Source organism: Penicillium canariense, assembly GCF_028826845.1.
Source record: "Penicillium canariense strain IBT 26290 chromosome Unknown utg000001l_segment0_segment0, whole genome shotgun sequence".
NCBI lineage: Eukaryota > Fungi > Ascomycota > Eurotiomycetes > Eurotiales > Aspergillaceae > Penicillium > Penicillium canariense.
In genome coordinates, this window is record NW_026622728.1 from 8,322,019 (window position 1) to 8,336,500 (window position 14,482).

Consider the following 14,482-nt stretch of genomic DNA (forward strand, 5'->3'; position numbering starts at 1 on the left):
GTTTGGTGCAGGGACAGCGCAGACGGGCCTAGAATACCCGCTCTTGGGCATATATTATGTCCCCTGCCTTGTTTTACTTTTGGCTTCCCGACTGTGGTCCTGTCGAAGAAAGATCAGTCCAAGTGGAAAGCGATTGAATGGTCTATCATCAAGAGTAAAGAGGAGGTAGTGGATAGTATAAACCAACGGGCAGCCAAACTACGCAGCTCCACCCATTGATTGCCTATCGATAGGCACGATAAGGTACGATAAGCCGCGATCACCGCCCACGCCCTGTCGCATCGTTGACCGCCTGTTTTGCCCTCGTCGAAAAAAGAGCCCTCAAGTCCCCTCCTCTATCTCTCCCCAATACTGTCTATTATTACCCCAATATACAAACCGTGCTCCCCATGTTGTACGCAACATCCCGGATGTAGGGCGACTTCGCGCCACGCCCCGCGATGCCTCCCAAACAAAGGAAGAAAGCTCCCCGCGCGAAAAGGCAAACATCCTCCGCCTCCGATACCTCTTCCGTGACATCTCCCCAGATAGCAACAACCAATTACCGTGAGATCCACTTGAACGAGGCGGAAGCCCTTCGTTCGATTTATGGCGATGATTTTGAAGAGGTTGAAAATCGGCGCTCAGCATGGCAGGTGGGTGGGAGGGACTTTATAGTGCGCTCGAGCCTTGTACTGATCTGTGATATCCTAGCAAACCTCCAACGTGACTTTTAAGCTCCACCTCCGAGCCTCCTCGAACTTGGACGTGCTTTTAGTCCTGTTGGTTGAGCTACCCGCTACATACCCCAAAACCGCTCCCAACCTTTCTCTGGAAAAGCTCGACGACCTCCGCGAGAATGCCCGCTCTCGAATCCAGAAAATTATTCGTGAGAAACCCAAGACACTCCTCGGCAGTGAAATGATCTACGAGCTGGCGCTGTCTATTCAAGATGTTTTGGAAGATGTCGCTCAAGCTCGGGAGCAGGACAAAGATCTACCCAGTCTCGAGGAGGAACGCATGGAACAAAAAGCTGCTGCCATTCACCGCGCCGAACTCGAGAAGCAGGAGGAACTGCGGAAGCAAGAGGCAGAAAATGTGGAGGAGGCGCGTGCTCTACAGGTAATGCTTGCGGATAGGGCTCGACAGCGAAGCAAGGCTCAGATTCTGAGACGCAAGAGTCGGACAGGTGGGGTTGATTCGGACGATGTTGGGGATCTTGTGGAGAATACTCCGGGCGCAATCTCATTCGACCCGCCCATATCAGTCAATGATACCGATGAGCAACCGCTGGTGTTCCGTGCCGTGCATGGAAAGACATTACTACATTGCAAGCAGGGCAAGAACACATTTACTGTGAGGCCCGTTGTCTCCGAGGGCCGGTGCCACGTGCCTCTCCTTGTTCTCAAGGAGATTTTCCTCAGCGAGAAAGGCTTCGATGCATTCACATTTCGAGAGCAAATGCGGACCAGTGAGGATAAATTGGAGGGCTTGAGACGACTTCGGCATCCTAACCTTGTCGAATTTGTGGGATTCAAGATCATTCGTCCTGTCAGCCACTTCGACTCACCGGAAAACTCCTGGACCGTTTATGCTCTTCTGGAATTTGCGAATAAAGGCTCGCTGTCTGAGCTTCTCGATATCGTGGGCACTGTCGCCGTCGAGACCCTCAGAGGCTGGATGATTCAACTACTCGAGGCCTTGGAGTTCTACCACCGTAGTGGGTTCGTCCATGGAAATATTCACTGCGATCGAATCATGCTGTATAGAAACACCTCTGGTGGGACTATTGTCAAACTCGAAGCTAGTGTTGAAGAGGCCCTGCCAGACTCTCCGGGTGGAAAGCGTTCCCTAACTACATCAAAGTCCCCGTTATGGCTGCCCCCAGAACTGACACAAGAGGGTGCACTACCAACCATGAAGACTGACGTCTGGGACCTCGGCATTATCATGCTACAGATGGCATTCGGAAAAGACGTCTTTCTGCGATACACCTCGGCCAACCAATTAATGCTTTCTTTGGGTCTCTCCCCTCCATTGCAAGATCTGCTTCAAGAATTCTTCCGGCCAGACCCGAGAAAACGGCCAACTGCCTTCCAACTCCAGCCGTCGGAGTTTTTCCGAGTAGATGCGCCCTTGACTATGCGCGAGTCTTCGAATTCAGTATCAATCCAAAGACGGCCACGACTCGACTCCTCGGGGGCCATGCCAGCCTTCTCACGCTATCACCAAGACTTTGATGAGGCCGGCCATTTGGGTCGCGGCGGGTTTGGACAAGTTGTCAAAGCTAGAAACAAGCTGGATGGCCGTTTCTATGCCGTCAAGAAGATCTCTCAGACTTCTGCTGCGGCATTGAAGGATACATTGTCTGAAATCATGCTTCTATCGCGTCTGAACCATCCTTACGTTGTGCGGTACTATACTGCCTGGTTGGAGGAAGACTTCAACAACATCGAGGCGGAAGCAATGTCATCAACCGAAGGCGACCCATTTTCCAGCCAGGACCATCGTGGCTTCAGCACTGGTGGCCTTGATTTTATTAGCTCCAGCGGATATCCAAAGATTGAATTCGCTGCTTCAGATAGCGAAGATGACGGAATGCTTTCGGACCGGGGCCACCGTGATACCCCTGGAACTTATGGTACTGGCACAGAAACGGGCACTGAACGAAGCGCTGAAATCAGCCGGGCACGATCTGGCTCATATGGTCGGCCTGTTTTGACTACACTGTACATTCAGATGGAGTATTGCGAGAAGCATGTGAGTCGGAAAACCAAAGTTCTTGACAATCTGACGCTAACTTCCCACAAAGACCTTGCGAGACTTGATTAGGAATGGCCTTTATGATGACATAGATCGCTCTTGGCGCCTGTTTCGGCAGATTCTTGATGGCCTGAGCCACATTCACAGCCATGGCATTATTCATAGAGACCTGAAACCGGACAATATTTTCATTGACGTCGCTAACAACCCCCGTATTGGTGACTTTGGCCTCGCTACAAGTGGACAATTCATGACGGCGGTACGCTCGTCTGCAGCAGCGGACTTCGAAGGAGACTTCACCCGCAGCTTGGGAACAACTTACTATGTTGCACCGGAAATGAAGTCGGGACTACCGGGACACTACAACGAGAAAGTCGATGTGAGTATCTCTCACGAGAGCCATAACTGAATTGCATGCATACTGACGTTTCTAGATGTTCTCTCTCGGTGTTATTTTCTTCGAGATGTGTCACCCACTTCCCACTGGTATGGAGCGCGATCAAACCCTACGGGCGATTAGAGAGCAACATCATACTTTACCGGCTACTTTCCAACAATCTGAAAAGGTTGTGCAAGGGCAAATTATTGAATCCCTGTTGAGCCATACCCCGACCGAGCGTCCTACAGCTACCGAACTTCTTTCCAGCGGTAGAATTCCGCTTCAAGTCGAAGAGGAGACGTTCAGACGGGCCATCGTCCATTTGCTGTCTGATCCAAATTCTCCAGACTACAAGAAGATTCTTTCTGCGATCTTTTCTCAGTCTCCGAAGAAATTCGAGGATATCGCCTGGGATATGGATTCGCATGCAACACCAGCAGCCAATGAGCTACTTGTCCAGGGTCTCGTCAAGAAGAAGCTGACTTCCATTTTCCGCAAACATGGTGCGGTAGAATCTGCAAGACAGATGTTGTTTCCACGATCTCAGCATTATTCTGCTGGCGCCGTGCGCTTATTGGATGCATCCGGAAATCTGCTACAGCTACCGTTCGACCTGACAGTTCCTAATGCACGGGCAATCCCTCGGCAAGATTCTTCTCTGGAGAAGACTTTTGCCTTTGGGACGGTCTACAGAGAGTCTACTCACGGCACTGAACCCCGGACTCACCGAGAGGTGGACTTTGATATTGTGTCCTACAACACCTTGGACCTAGCGCTCAAGGAGGCAGAGGTGATCAAAGTTCTCGACGAGATCATCGAAGAGTTCCCACCTCTTCGGTCGGCCACAATGTGCTTCCTAGTCAACCACTCTGACCTCCTTCAACTCATCATGGAGTTCTGCCGCATCACACCTTCCCAAATACCGTTAGTGAAGGATGTCATCAGCAAGCTGAATGTTGGAAAGTGGACGATGCAAAAGATTCGGAGCGAGCTTCGATCTCCATCGATTGGTGTTGCGTCGACGTCTTTAGATGATCTTGCGCGGTTTGATTTCAGAGACACCCCGAAAGGGACACTCCGGAGGCTACAAACCATCATGGAAGGCACCGAGTTTGCCGAGCGAATTCCCCCTATCTTTGCGCGCTTGAACGTGCTTATGACCTACCTGCAATGCTTCGGCGTCAAGCGCAAGGTCTACATCAATCCACTAAGCAGTCTGCATGACAAATTCTACCGAGGCAGCATTCTGTTCCAATGCGTCTTCGATAGCAAGCGCCGCGATGTCTTTGCTGCGGGTGGCCGATATGATCGCTTGATCCAGGAATTTGCGCCTAAGGTCTTGTCAAATCGGCCCCAGGCACATGCAGTCGGATTCAACCTTAGTTCAGATAGACTGGGTTCATCGATGACCGAATACTTGAAATCCAAGGCTCCGTCGAAGGATACCGAGTCTGGGGCTGAGCTGTACTGGGCAACCCGGCGAGTAAGTTATGCGAGCGCTACAGTATATTTCCAGCTTGTTAATCGATGCTAACCTAACACAGTGTGATGTCCTCGTGGCTAGTTTCGACGCGACTGTCCTCCGCACAACAGGAGTCAAGATCGTCAAGGATCTCTGGTCCAACGGTATCAGTGCTGAGCTTGCTGTGGACGCTTCATCCCTCGAAGAGCTGATGGCTAAGTACCGTGAACATAATCATCGCTGGATTGTGATCGCCAAGCAAGACAGCAAAGAGCGTGGCTACAAAGTACGGAATCTCATCCGCAAAGAGGAATTCGATATTCGCAGTTCCGAGCTGGTGCCGTGGCTTCGGTCTGAAGTGCAAGCCCGCCACCAGCGCGAGGGCGCTTCTGATCCACGCCAGGCCCGTCAGCCTGGGCAGCAGGATGATCTACTCTCGAATGAAAAAGCAAACGACGTGCGCATTCTTATTCCGCAGCATCGGAGTAAGAAGACCAATCGCAGGAATATCGTTGAGTCCGGTATTTATCCCTCCTACTGTCGCCATCTTACAAATATAAAAGCGCCATACTGATACCTTGCATCTAGCTCTCTCCCGCGCCCGTGAAATCGCCGAAAACGCTCGCAACGGCCCTGTTGCCGCAATTGATACCCGTGACGATGTCCTCGACTCCATTCGCGACACCAGACTCTCTGATCCTGACAGCTGGCGCACTGTCATTCAGAACGCACCATTAACAGAACGAAAGTACCTGAGCCAGGTATACGAACTGCTGAGTGATTTGGCCTCAGAGAACCACACTGGTGATGGCGCAGAGAGCTTTACCAATGCATTTATCTACAATTACCGGACAGGTTCATGCGTGTACTATGATCTCGGTCCTTGCGACAGGTGAACGAATGAATGATTTTAAGATCGCGGTGGGACCTGGGGAGTTGTGTTTTTGACCCGCATGGATGGTGCTCGACTTCATTGCATTTCCATCATCTGGGCGGACGTTTTTGTTTCGTTTTCACTTCTTTATGAAAACCTGTCTTACATGCCAAGCTACGTCACCTCACATGGTTCTGTTTTTAGCAAAGTGTGTTCGGGTCGATACCCCGTGATGAATAACGCCAATATATTGTATTTCAAGAGCCTGTGGACGACGCCTGATATTCTCTTCTGGAGACGGTTGCTGAACCTGTCTTTTTGGCCATTTCCTCACACGTCCTTCCGCTTGCCATTGAACCCTCAGTACTTGTAAGAACTGAATTGATAAAAGGGGTGTACGTAGACCATAGGCCGATTGAATGAATCATGTTTGGACTCCAGAGGTATCGCTGATATTGTACATGAAGAAATCGCATATGTCATAGGTGTAAGTAGAGGGTTTCGCAAGTAGTTGCAAAGCCTAATCGCTCTCGTCATCACTTCCGTAGCCGACCAACGGCCCACCAGAGCTCTTCGGCGCAGCCTGGGTTGTCACATTACCACCAGACATGCCCCGCAGAGCCGCCACAGTTGCACTTGAGAAGATACCGCCCTGGACCTGGGGCTCTGGCATTGCTTGGGCCTGAGCACCCGCCGATCCTGCCTCGAGCATGAGCGGCTGCTCTGGTGCCTCGATTTGACCAGTCGCCGGCGCATCCTCGAGCTGCCGCGTGCGCGCATGCCACACATCATCTGGCACATCGTAGCCTTCCAACCCAAAGGTGCCTTCGATCTTCTTCCTCTTTTTAGCCTCCGGGTCGCGCCCCTCGATCTCCGCCACGAATGCGGCAGGAAGGGCTCTTCGCACTGCCTCCGCAGCCTGCTCTTCCAGTCTTCGCGCCTCGCGCTTCTGCGCCATGGGATTCGGGTCGACGGTAGCCCATCTTACGTTTAAAATTTCGTCATGGTCCAGGCTCTGATGTGACATCGCTTGCATCTATGGTCGGGGGTCCTTGGTTAGAATAGGCCTTAAATCAAATAGGCTGAGGAAATATACTTACAGCGAATTGAGCATTAGCTTCGTTGCTGTAGGTAACGAATGCGACACCTTTGCCCTATGAAGATTTGTTAGTATGTAAGAGTAGATAATTAGAAAAGGAGTCTTACAGTCAACACGCGAATTCTCTCGATCTGGCCCCATTCTGCGAAATGGCGGGCGACCACTTCCTATTTGGATGTTAGCGACCGACCCAAGAATGCTTGTAGTCGAGAGAAAGCAACTCACCTCAATATCATCTGTAACATGAATTCTTCCAACATATAATGTCCTGTTGACTCTCGTGAACGCACCAATGCCACTCATGTCATCTCTGAAGGACGGTGATTAGAATGAGGATGCGCAGGAGAAAAATTTGGGAGTAGGGCTTACCGATAGTCTTGGTGCTTGTCACGACCGAACGCATCAATATTAGGGTTGAAGATGTCGTGGATCGTGGGGATGCGATGTAAATACTCGCAGGATGATCCTTTCCAGCATTGGCCCTTGCTGAAGTATAGACAAAAGTATGAGCCGGTCACCCTGTCGGCCTTGGTGTACCCTGAGTCGCGCGCGACGTTGCACCGGGCTGGCGCAGGCTTGTTCAATCCATATTTGTCTTCGCGATCGCCTCCGGACCAAACTGAATACCAAATGTTGAAGATATCACCGGTTTGAGGCGGCGGTTCAGACTTCACAGTCGAAGGATCAACCTGGACGCGAGCTGGGCGCTTTTTGCGGCGAATGATCTTCTTGGTTTTTTTGACGGGTTGGAGCTGCTGCTCGTCTCCTTCTTCTGCCTGTGCGGCTCCGTTGTCGATTTCAGCGACAGCGTCATTGCTGACTTCGGTGATCGTTGTGTCGGCCATCGTTGCGAGTGTAGTATGAATAGATTCCAAACGAGCTCAGGCTAGTCGAAGTTGAAGGTGAACAAACGCGAGCTGTGAAGGGCGGGCGGTAGGCAGGGCGGTGAGAAACGCTTGATAGAACCGGCCGCCGTGGTGGCTTACATAAGAGAATTGGCGGGTCGAACAACTTTCTCGGCGGCGTTGATATTCGCGAGACTCATGCGATTCGGGGCCCTCTGATCCGGTCAGACAGTATTCACGATAGGCACCCTGTCTGCTCAGTCTGTGCGAGGAAGGAGGAAGAACAAAATCCCGTTTGGTGACCGTTCAGGCGTGGAGCCTCAGCAACCGGCAAGATGGTGAACATCACAGAAAAGATTAAGGAGTACGGGCGGACCCCCCCCTCGGAGCAGATTCGTGGATGCTCGAAAGCTGATCAATATCCCTGAAGGATTGAGGATGAGATGCGCCGGACGCAGAGTAAGTCGTGCTGTCTTCAAATTTCTACCTATCAATCACCCCGCTAACATGCCCCGCAGAGAACAAGGCGACAGGTTGGTTATTCTGATATCAGCGCAAAACAGTTACAGAGCTAACCATCTGCAGAATATCACTTGGGTTTATTGAAAGGGTATAGCGCGCTCGGATTCAAATTGCCTCGTTGCAGAATTTTTGGCTAACTTATACCCACAGAAAACTCGCTCGTCTACGAGCCCAGCTCCTGGAGCCAGTCGGCGGTGCAGGCTCCGGTGGTGGCGCCGGCTTCGATGTGAGCAAGAGTGGTGATGCGCGTGTAGCACTCGTTGGTTTCCCATCCGTCGGAAAGTCTACTTTCTTGTCGAAAATTACCAAGACCAAGAGTGAGGCTGCGGCATACTCTTTCACCACGCTCACAGCCATTCCCGGTGTGCTGGAGTATGGTGGTGCCGAGATCCAGATTCTGGATTTGCCCGGTATCATCGAGGGTGCCTCTGAGGGTAAGGGACGTGGTCGGCAAGTCATTTCCGCTGCGAAGGTTTGTATTTCTTTGTGATCTGGGCCCGGGATTGATGAAAGGGAAATGCTGATTGTGTCTTCCTATGATAGACTAGTGACTTGGTTCTCATGATTTTGGATGCTACAAAGCGTGCTGAGCAGCGGGCACTGCTGGAAGCTGAATTGGATGCCGTGGGCATTCGGTTGAACAAGGAACCACCGTACGTGACCGTGACTCCCATCGTTTATATTATGGGGCTGATAGAGATATCGCAGAAATATCTATCTCAAGGCGAAGAAGGCCGGTGGCATGAAAATCACCTTCCAAACACCACCCAAGAACCTTGACGAGAAGATAATTTCCAACGTCCTCCGCGACTACAAAATCCTCAACTGCGAGGTATTGGTGCGAGACGAGAACGGTAAATTTCACTGGCACTGTCCATTACGAGACGAGACCAGACCAGTTGCTGATGATTTACGTTCTAGCCACGATTGACGACTTCATCGATGTGATCATGAAAGATCACCGCAAGTATATTCGCTGGTACGTTTTCTTGTCACTGAGGGATCTATCCCGGAACCGAAATTGCTGACACTACCCATAGCTTGTACGTCTATAACAAGATCGACAGCGTCAGTCTCGAGTTTTTGGACCAACTGGCCCGCGAGCCGTACACAGCCGTCATGTCTTGTGAGCTCGATCTCGGCGTACAGGAGGTGGTAGAACGGATTTGGAAGGAACTGCGTTTAATGCGGCTCTACACAAAGCGGTACGAGACGAACGCTTACTCGTATTACATTGATTGAGGGCAAATATCTAACTGAGTGACATATAGGAAAGGAGAAGAACCCGATTTCAGTGAGGCACTCATTGTGCGTCGCGATTCGAGCATTGAGGACGTCTGCGACCAAATTCACCGCACGCTGAAGGAGACGTTCAAGTATGCGCTGGTGTGGGGTGCGAGTGCGAGACATATCCCGCAGCGAGTGGGATTGGGGCATATGGTTGCGGATGAGGACGTGGTGTCCATAGTGGCGAAATAGAAGAAGAATGGATAATGCATGAGATTATCTATGTGCCTATCTCTACTAATGAGATTGATAAAAAAGAAAAGGAGTAGACGTTTATCAAATCATCTCAAGTTGAATATGAATATACCATGAAATTGGAACTGTGAATAAGACAAGAATACCAAATCGAGAAACGAAAACAGATTGCCACAAGACCAATTAAACCAAGCCGAACTCCCAGACTAACATGAGAACATTTATGCCGCAACGGCAGCCGCAGCGGCGGCAGCAACGTTCTGCATGCCGATGGTGGGCTGCACACCCACGCGCTCCTTAGCCAGGAGATCCACTAGCAGGGGGCTGGGGCGGCTGTCACGCTGGGGGTATAGACCGGCCTGGCTGTTCTTGTACTTCAACACGCTGTCAAGGTAGATGTCGAAGAGGTAGGACGAGTCGAGAGGACCACCCTTGGCCTCTGGGTGGAACTGAGTGCTGAAGATGGGGCGGGACGTGTGGATCATGCCCTCGTTGCTTTGGTCGTTCAGGTTCACGAAGTATGGCTTCCAGTCCGAGGGCAGAGTCGAGGCATCGACGGCGTAGCCGTGGTTCTGGCTGGTGATGTGGCAGCGGCCAGTGCTCAGATCCAAAGCCGGGATGTTGTGGGCCCGGTTACCGTACTTGAGCTTGATTGTGCGACCACCGGCGGCCAGAGCCAGCAGCTGGTGGCCCAGACAGATACCGAAGATAGGGACCTGGGAGGTCTCCATCAGGCGCTTCAGGTGGTAGACGGTGTCCTGGCAGTGGGTGGGGTCACCTGGGCCGTTGGAGATGAAAACACCGTCAAAGTGGTGGGCAACCTTGTGAATGGGGTAGTCGAAGGGGAAAACAGTGACGCTAGCGCCACGGTTCACCAGACTCCGCAGGATGTTCTCTTTGACACCGCAGTCGATGACAGCCACGTGCGAGTGGGAATCGGCAGCGCTGATGTGGAAAGGCTGCTTGGTGCTAACCTGACGCACCAGGTGAATCTGTTCCGGGTCGGTGAAGGCCTCATCCTCGTTGGCATCGTACTCCTCGCCGACCGTGATCTTGGCCAGGGACGAACCCTGCTCACGGAGGTAGGTGACGATAGCACGAGTGTCAACGCCGGAAATGGCCGGAACACCTTCCCGCGCACACCATTCACCCAAGCTCTCAACGGCAGTCCAGTGGCTGTACTGCTCGGCAACATCGGCGACGACCACACCAGCCGCCTGCAGGTTGGGGGACTCGAAGTACTTGAGAAGACCGTTGGGGTCCTTCTCTGCAGACGGCACACCGTAATTGCCGATTAGAGGCTGAGTGAAGACCAGGATCTGGCCGCGGTAGGAAGGGTCGGTCAGGGACTCAGGGTACCCGACCAGAGAGGTGGTGAAGACCGCCTCACCAGAGATGTTGGAGCGAGCGCCAAAGGACTTGCCGGTGAACATGGGACCGTCACGGATGGTGAAGGTCGCAGGCTCGAGCGCGGCACGCTGACGGACGGTGGCCATGAAGCGAGCTTGGGGCTTCATGGTGGCGAAGGCCGGAGCCCGGGCGGGCATGGCCTTGAACAGATTCATGAACATTTTGTTTTTGGGATTTGCAAAGATTTGAGCGAGTTATGAGGAGGTCGATTCAGTTAATACGGGCTTTCCAGAGGTGGTCTAAAGTAAGGGGTTAGTATCGACTGGAGCAATTGGGCCATTTCGAGGCCCTTAGAAGTCAAGGCATACCCGAGATGTAGTCCTAAGGGAGAAAGGCATCAGTATGGGTTGTGGTCATTGAATGCAAGCTTTCGATGGAAGAGCGAGGGAATGTACCTGGGAGGTGAAGATAGAGGGTGCCAAACACATAAGCGCGACTGTGGTTATACCAGTCAAAGGAAGAGGTTGAAGAAAAGAGATATTTTAGCACGACATAGGTAAATCTTTTGAATGTTGAGGCGTAATTGGGGGAGAACTGGAGGAGGAGAAAGAAGGGCGAGGGAGAGGTTTTCATTGAGTCAGTGCGGGCACGTGTTTCGGGCCTCACCGACCACCGGGGTGGCCAATCAGGTGCTCGGGCCGACATCGGCCGTATAACCTGCCAATCGCTGCCTCAGAATTCGAGTATCGCTGTAGCTTGATTGGTCAATGTTCCTGCCCGGTTTATCGCGACGCACTGGCGGGCACACTCGCACACACCGCTACGTAACTGACGAAGTACTCGGAGATTCAGATAAACTCTTGCTCTGTGGCTGCCGTAGCCACTAACTGCGGGGCCGGTATTTTCAAGTGAACCTTGCTGTGTCTCGGTGCCCTTTTGTCTGTGTCACTTGGAGAACTGAGGAGCAATTGGCCTAGGGTAGTACCTAGTATGTTACATCTCAGGCCCGTCAGTAGCACCTACGGCACAATCTACAACCCTATAACGGGCTCGGCCACTGCAACGGGGATGGCATCCTCCAAGTCCCGGCTCCTGGCAACCGCGAAGGGTTTCACTTCGAGAACCCCTCGACGGACTGCGAATATATATCCCAAATGCATATTTGGTACTCGTTCGAAACGTTGAGAAGGACAGGAGTAAGTTGCCTACCTTGATCAACAAGAATATGAAATTTTCGGTGGTGGAGCCAGCGTCCGATCGCCGGGCATTATCACGATCTTCTGCATTTCCTTGTCAATGCCTTGTGCCGCGTGAGCGTGGTATTCGTGCAGGAGGTACCTAAACCCCAAGGATATGATGCACTCCGGTACATAACAAGCCCGAGAGGTATATGAAGCCATTGGTTTTCCGTGCGGTGCGCGACATACCTAGAGACAACCTGCAGTACATGCCGGGACCACCGGGGAGGTCAGATTGGAAGCACCTAGAGGATACGATAGGCTATCCGGAAGGGCGGAAGGACACGCACAAATGAGACCAAAATAAAACTAGACCTTGACTAACCATGGAAATTCAATCAAATTCAATCATAACGAGTTGTCCAGGCCAATGCGGGCCCCCGGTTTTCCTCTCTTGGCGCCGAAACCTAATTGCCCTCCTGCCCGCGGCTCCAGACCTTGAACTCTTCCATGATGAAAACAACTCCCGCCGTGCGAGGTCGACCCTTCCATGACCGACTCTATGGCCGACTCCATGGCCAATTTCGCGCCCCGCAAGCGATCTCGCGCGGCCTGCCTCTCATGCCAATCACGCAAGCGCAAATGCTCAGGTGAGCAGCCCTGCGGCACCTGCGCCCAAGCTGGTGTCGACTGCGTATTTAGCGACTTGCCACCCAAGAAACGCGCCAGATCAGCCAGTATGTACCGGGCGTCCTTACCGGGACTGAACGAGCGACGGCGTCTTCCGCCTTCAGGTGGATGGGGCAATCCAAGGACAGCGGCCAATTCGGCTAGTAGTGCTGCGGGCAGTGCTGCACCGTCGGGATCCTACCATCGCGTGAACGGTTTGCGCCAGATGGGTCATTCGCTCGAAGCGAACTCGGGCGCCGCCTTTGTGCGCAAGCTTGGGCTCAGGATTGACCCTGCGCGTGCGCCGCGATTACATCTTTTTGCGTGGAATGTTGGCGAGAGGCGTCTGTCGCCGGCAGTCTCCTCGTCGAGCGCGACTGTCTCGGCGCCGGTGCCAATTACCAAGATTATCTCGGAGGATGAGATGCGCCGCTTGGCGGCCATTTATTTTGAGAAGGTCGATCCATGCTATGCATTTCTGGACCGAAAGAGAGTGTTTGCACAAATTACACAACGTTGGCCGACATCAACAATGCCTGTTGCCGAGTCGCAAGACCCAGCGTACGATGCTGTACTCCTTGGTGTTGCAGCCTTTGGATATCTATTCTCGCAGCGTGAGATCATGCCAACGGAACTACGACTGGTGGATGCAGCACGCTTGCTCCTCGAAAAGAGCATTCTGAGTTCTGAGACGCCTACCGTTGAAACGGTCACTGGCTGGGTCCTCCGCGCAGCCTACCTGCGCATGACAGCATCACCGCACGCCGCATGGATGGCTAGTTGCACACTGATGCACCTGATCGAAGCCGCCGGCCTGCACATCGAAGCTCAGGATCCGGAAGCAACCGGCCTCACCCGAGCTCAGAACAATGCCAACTCCACTACACAGATATCCAGCGACAGTGACCTCCACCGACGCCTCTTCGGCATGGCCCGGCACCTCAACACCTGGATATCGTTCGATCTCGGCCGCTCGCGTGTTGTTCTCCCCAGCGCAACATCCCACTCCCCAGCAACCCCAACCCAACTCAGCCATTCACTCTCATCAACACCTGCCCCCCGCGCAGACCTCTTCCACCTACTCCCTCTCTCCGAAAGCCTAGACCCAACAGGCCCCGCACCCCAAGACCTCCCCGAACTCGAGCAAGCACTCGCAGCCGTCCTGGACCTAGTCTACACCGAGCCGAGCCTCATCCTCGTGCAGTGCAATCTGACGCTCTGCATATACCGGCGCGTCAGAGCGCTGAACGCCCACGCCCCGCTCCCAGGACGTGCGCTGGACCGCGTGCTGACCCTTGCGGGCCGTGCTCTGCGCGCGGTGCGTGGCATGGTTGCATCTACGTGCCCGTGGCATCAGGTGGCCAATGTGCCGTTCCAGGTGGTCTGCACGCTGCTGGCGATTGACAATCGCGCGGCTCTGGACCTGCTCCCGGATGCGATGCTGACGCTGAGGGAGGTGCATGCTGCGTATGACACGGCTGTGATGCGGGAGGCGTATTCGACGGCATATCTGCTTATTGCGCTGCATCAGCGGCGCAAGGAGGATGACACGCGGGCTTTGGCGGAGGTGTTGAGCGCGAATGCGATTGCGGCTGTACAGGAGCCGGAGGTGCCAAAGCCTAAACAGGATGGTGGGGTGATTCAGGGTGGATTGGGGAGGGAGGAGGCTGTGCCAACGCAGGCGCAGGCTCAAGATGGGCTGGGTCCGGTGTCTGATGCAGAACTTTCTTGGCTGGGCGATTTAGTTATTGGTATGCCCAGTCTGCAGAACTTTGACCTTGATCGGTTCCTGATGACGGACGTACCGTGGCCGTTGCCTGAGATGGGAATCTGAGTGGAACAGCGATGATTGGAAATAAGTCATGAATAGGGGACACGAA

At 53.1% G+C, this 14,482-nt stretch overlaps 5 protein-coding genes across 5 annotated transcripts; 3 read left to right on the forward strand and 2 right to left on the reverse strand.

The window, feature by feature from the left end:
* Window positions 1–440: 440 nt before the first annotated feature.
* Window positions 441–5,479, forward strand: cpcC (putative protein kinase (Gcn2); the record flags this gene model as incomplete). Its single annotated transcript, XM_056685004.1, has 6 exons — window positions 441–635; window positions 694–2,739; window positions 2,792–3,121; window positions 3,177–4,604; window positions 4,666–5,104; window positions 5,172–5,479. The coding sequence occupies 6 exons, from the start codon at window positions 441–443 to the stop codon at window positions 5,477–5,479; spliced, it is 4,746 nt and encodes a 1,581-aa protein (XP_056548610.1).
* A 498-nt stretch (window positions 5,480–5,977) lies between these two features.
* On the reverse strand, window positions 5,978–7,401 carry cwc2 (active spliceosome conformation promoter CWC2; the record flags this gene model as incomplete). The annotated part of the gene is made up of 5 exons (XM_056685005.1): window positions 5,978–6,493; window positions 6,558–6,611; window positions 6,664–6,723; window positions 6,782–6,866; window positions 6,926–7,401. The coding sequence occupies 5 exons, from the start codon at window positions 7,399–7,401 to the stop codon at window positions 5,978–5,980; spliced, it is 1,191 nt and encodes a 396-aa protein (XP_056548611.1).
* Window positions 7,402–7,736: 335 nt separating this feature from the next.
* Window positions 7,737–9,402, forward strand: N7482_002881 (uncharacterized protein; the record flags this gene model as incomplete). Its single annotated transcript, XM_056685006.1, has 7 exons — window positions 7,737–7,765; window positions 8,074–8,395; window positions 8,467–8,576; window positions 8,632–8,761; window positions 8,823–8,902; window positions 8,964–9,128; window positions 9,195–9,402. 7 exons carry the CDS (start codon window positions 7,737–7,739, stop codon window positions 9,400–9,402), a joined length of 1,044 nt encoding a protein of 347 aa, XP_056548612.1.
* A 224-nt stretch (window positions 9,403–9,626) lies between these two features.
* Window positions 9,627–10,976, reverse strand: cpa1 (carbamoyl-phosphate synthase (glutamine-hydrolyzing) CPA1; the record flags this gene model as incomplete). The annotated part of the gene is made up of 1 exon (XM_056685007.1): window positions 9,627–10,976. One exon carries the CDS (start codon window positions 10,974–10,976, stop codon window positions 9,627–9,629), a length of 1,350 nt encoding a protein of 449 aa, XP_056548613.1.
* Window positions 10,977–12,483: 1,507 nt separating this feature from the next.
* Window positions 12,484–14,436, forward strand: N7482_002883 (putative C6 transcription factor; the record flags this gene model as incomplete). The annotated part of the gene is made up of 1 exon (XM_056685008.1): window positions 12,484–14,436. One exon carries the CDS (start codon window positions 12,484–12,486, stop codon window positions 14,434–14,436), a length of 1,953 nt encoding a protein of 650 aa, XP_056548614.1.
* Window positions 14,437–14,482: the final 46 nt, after the last annotated feature.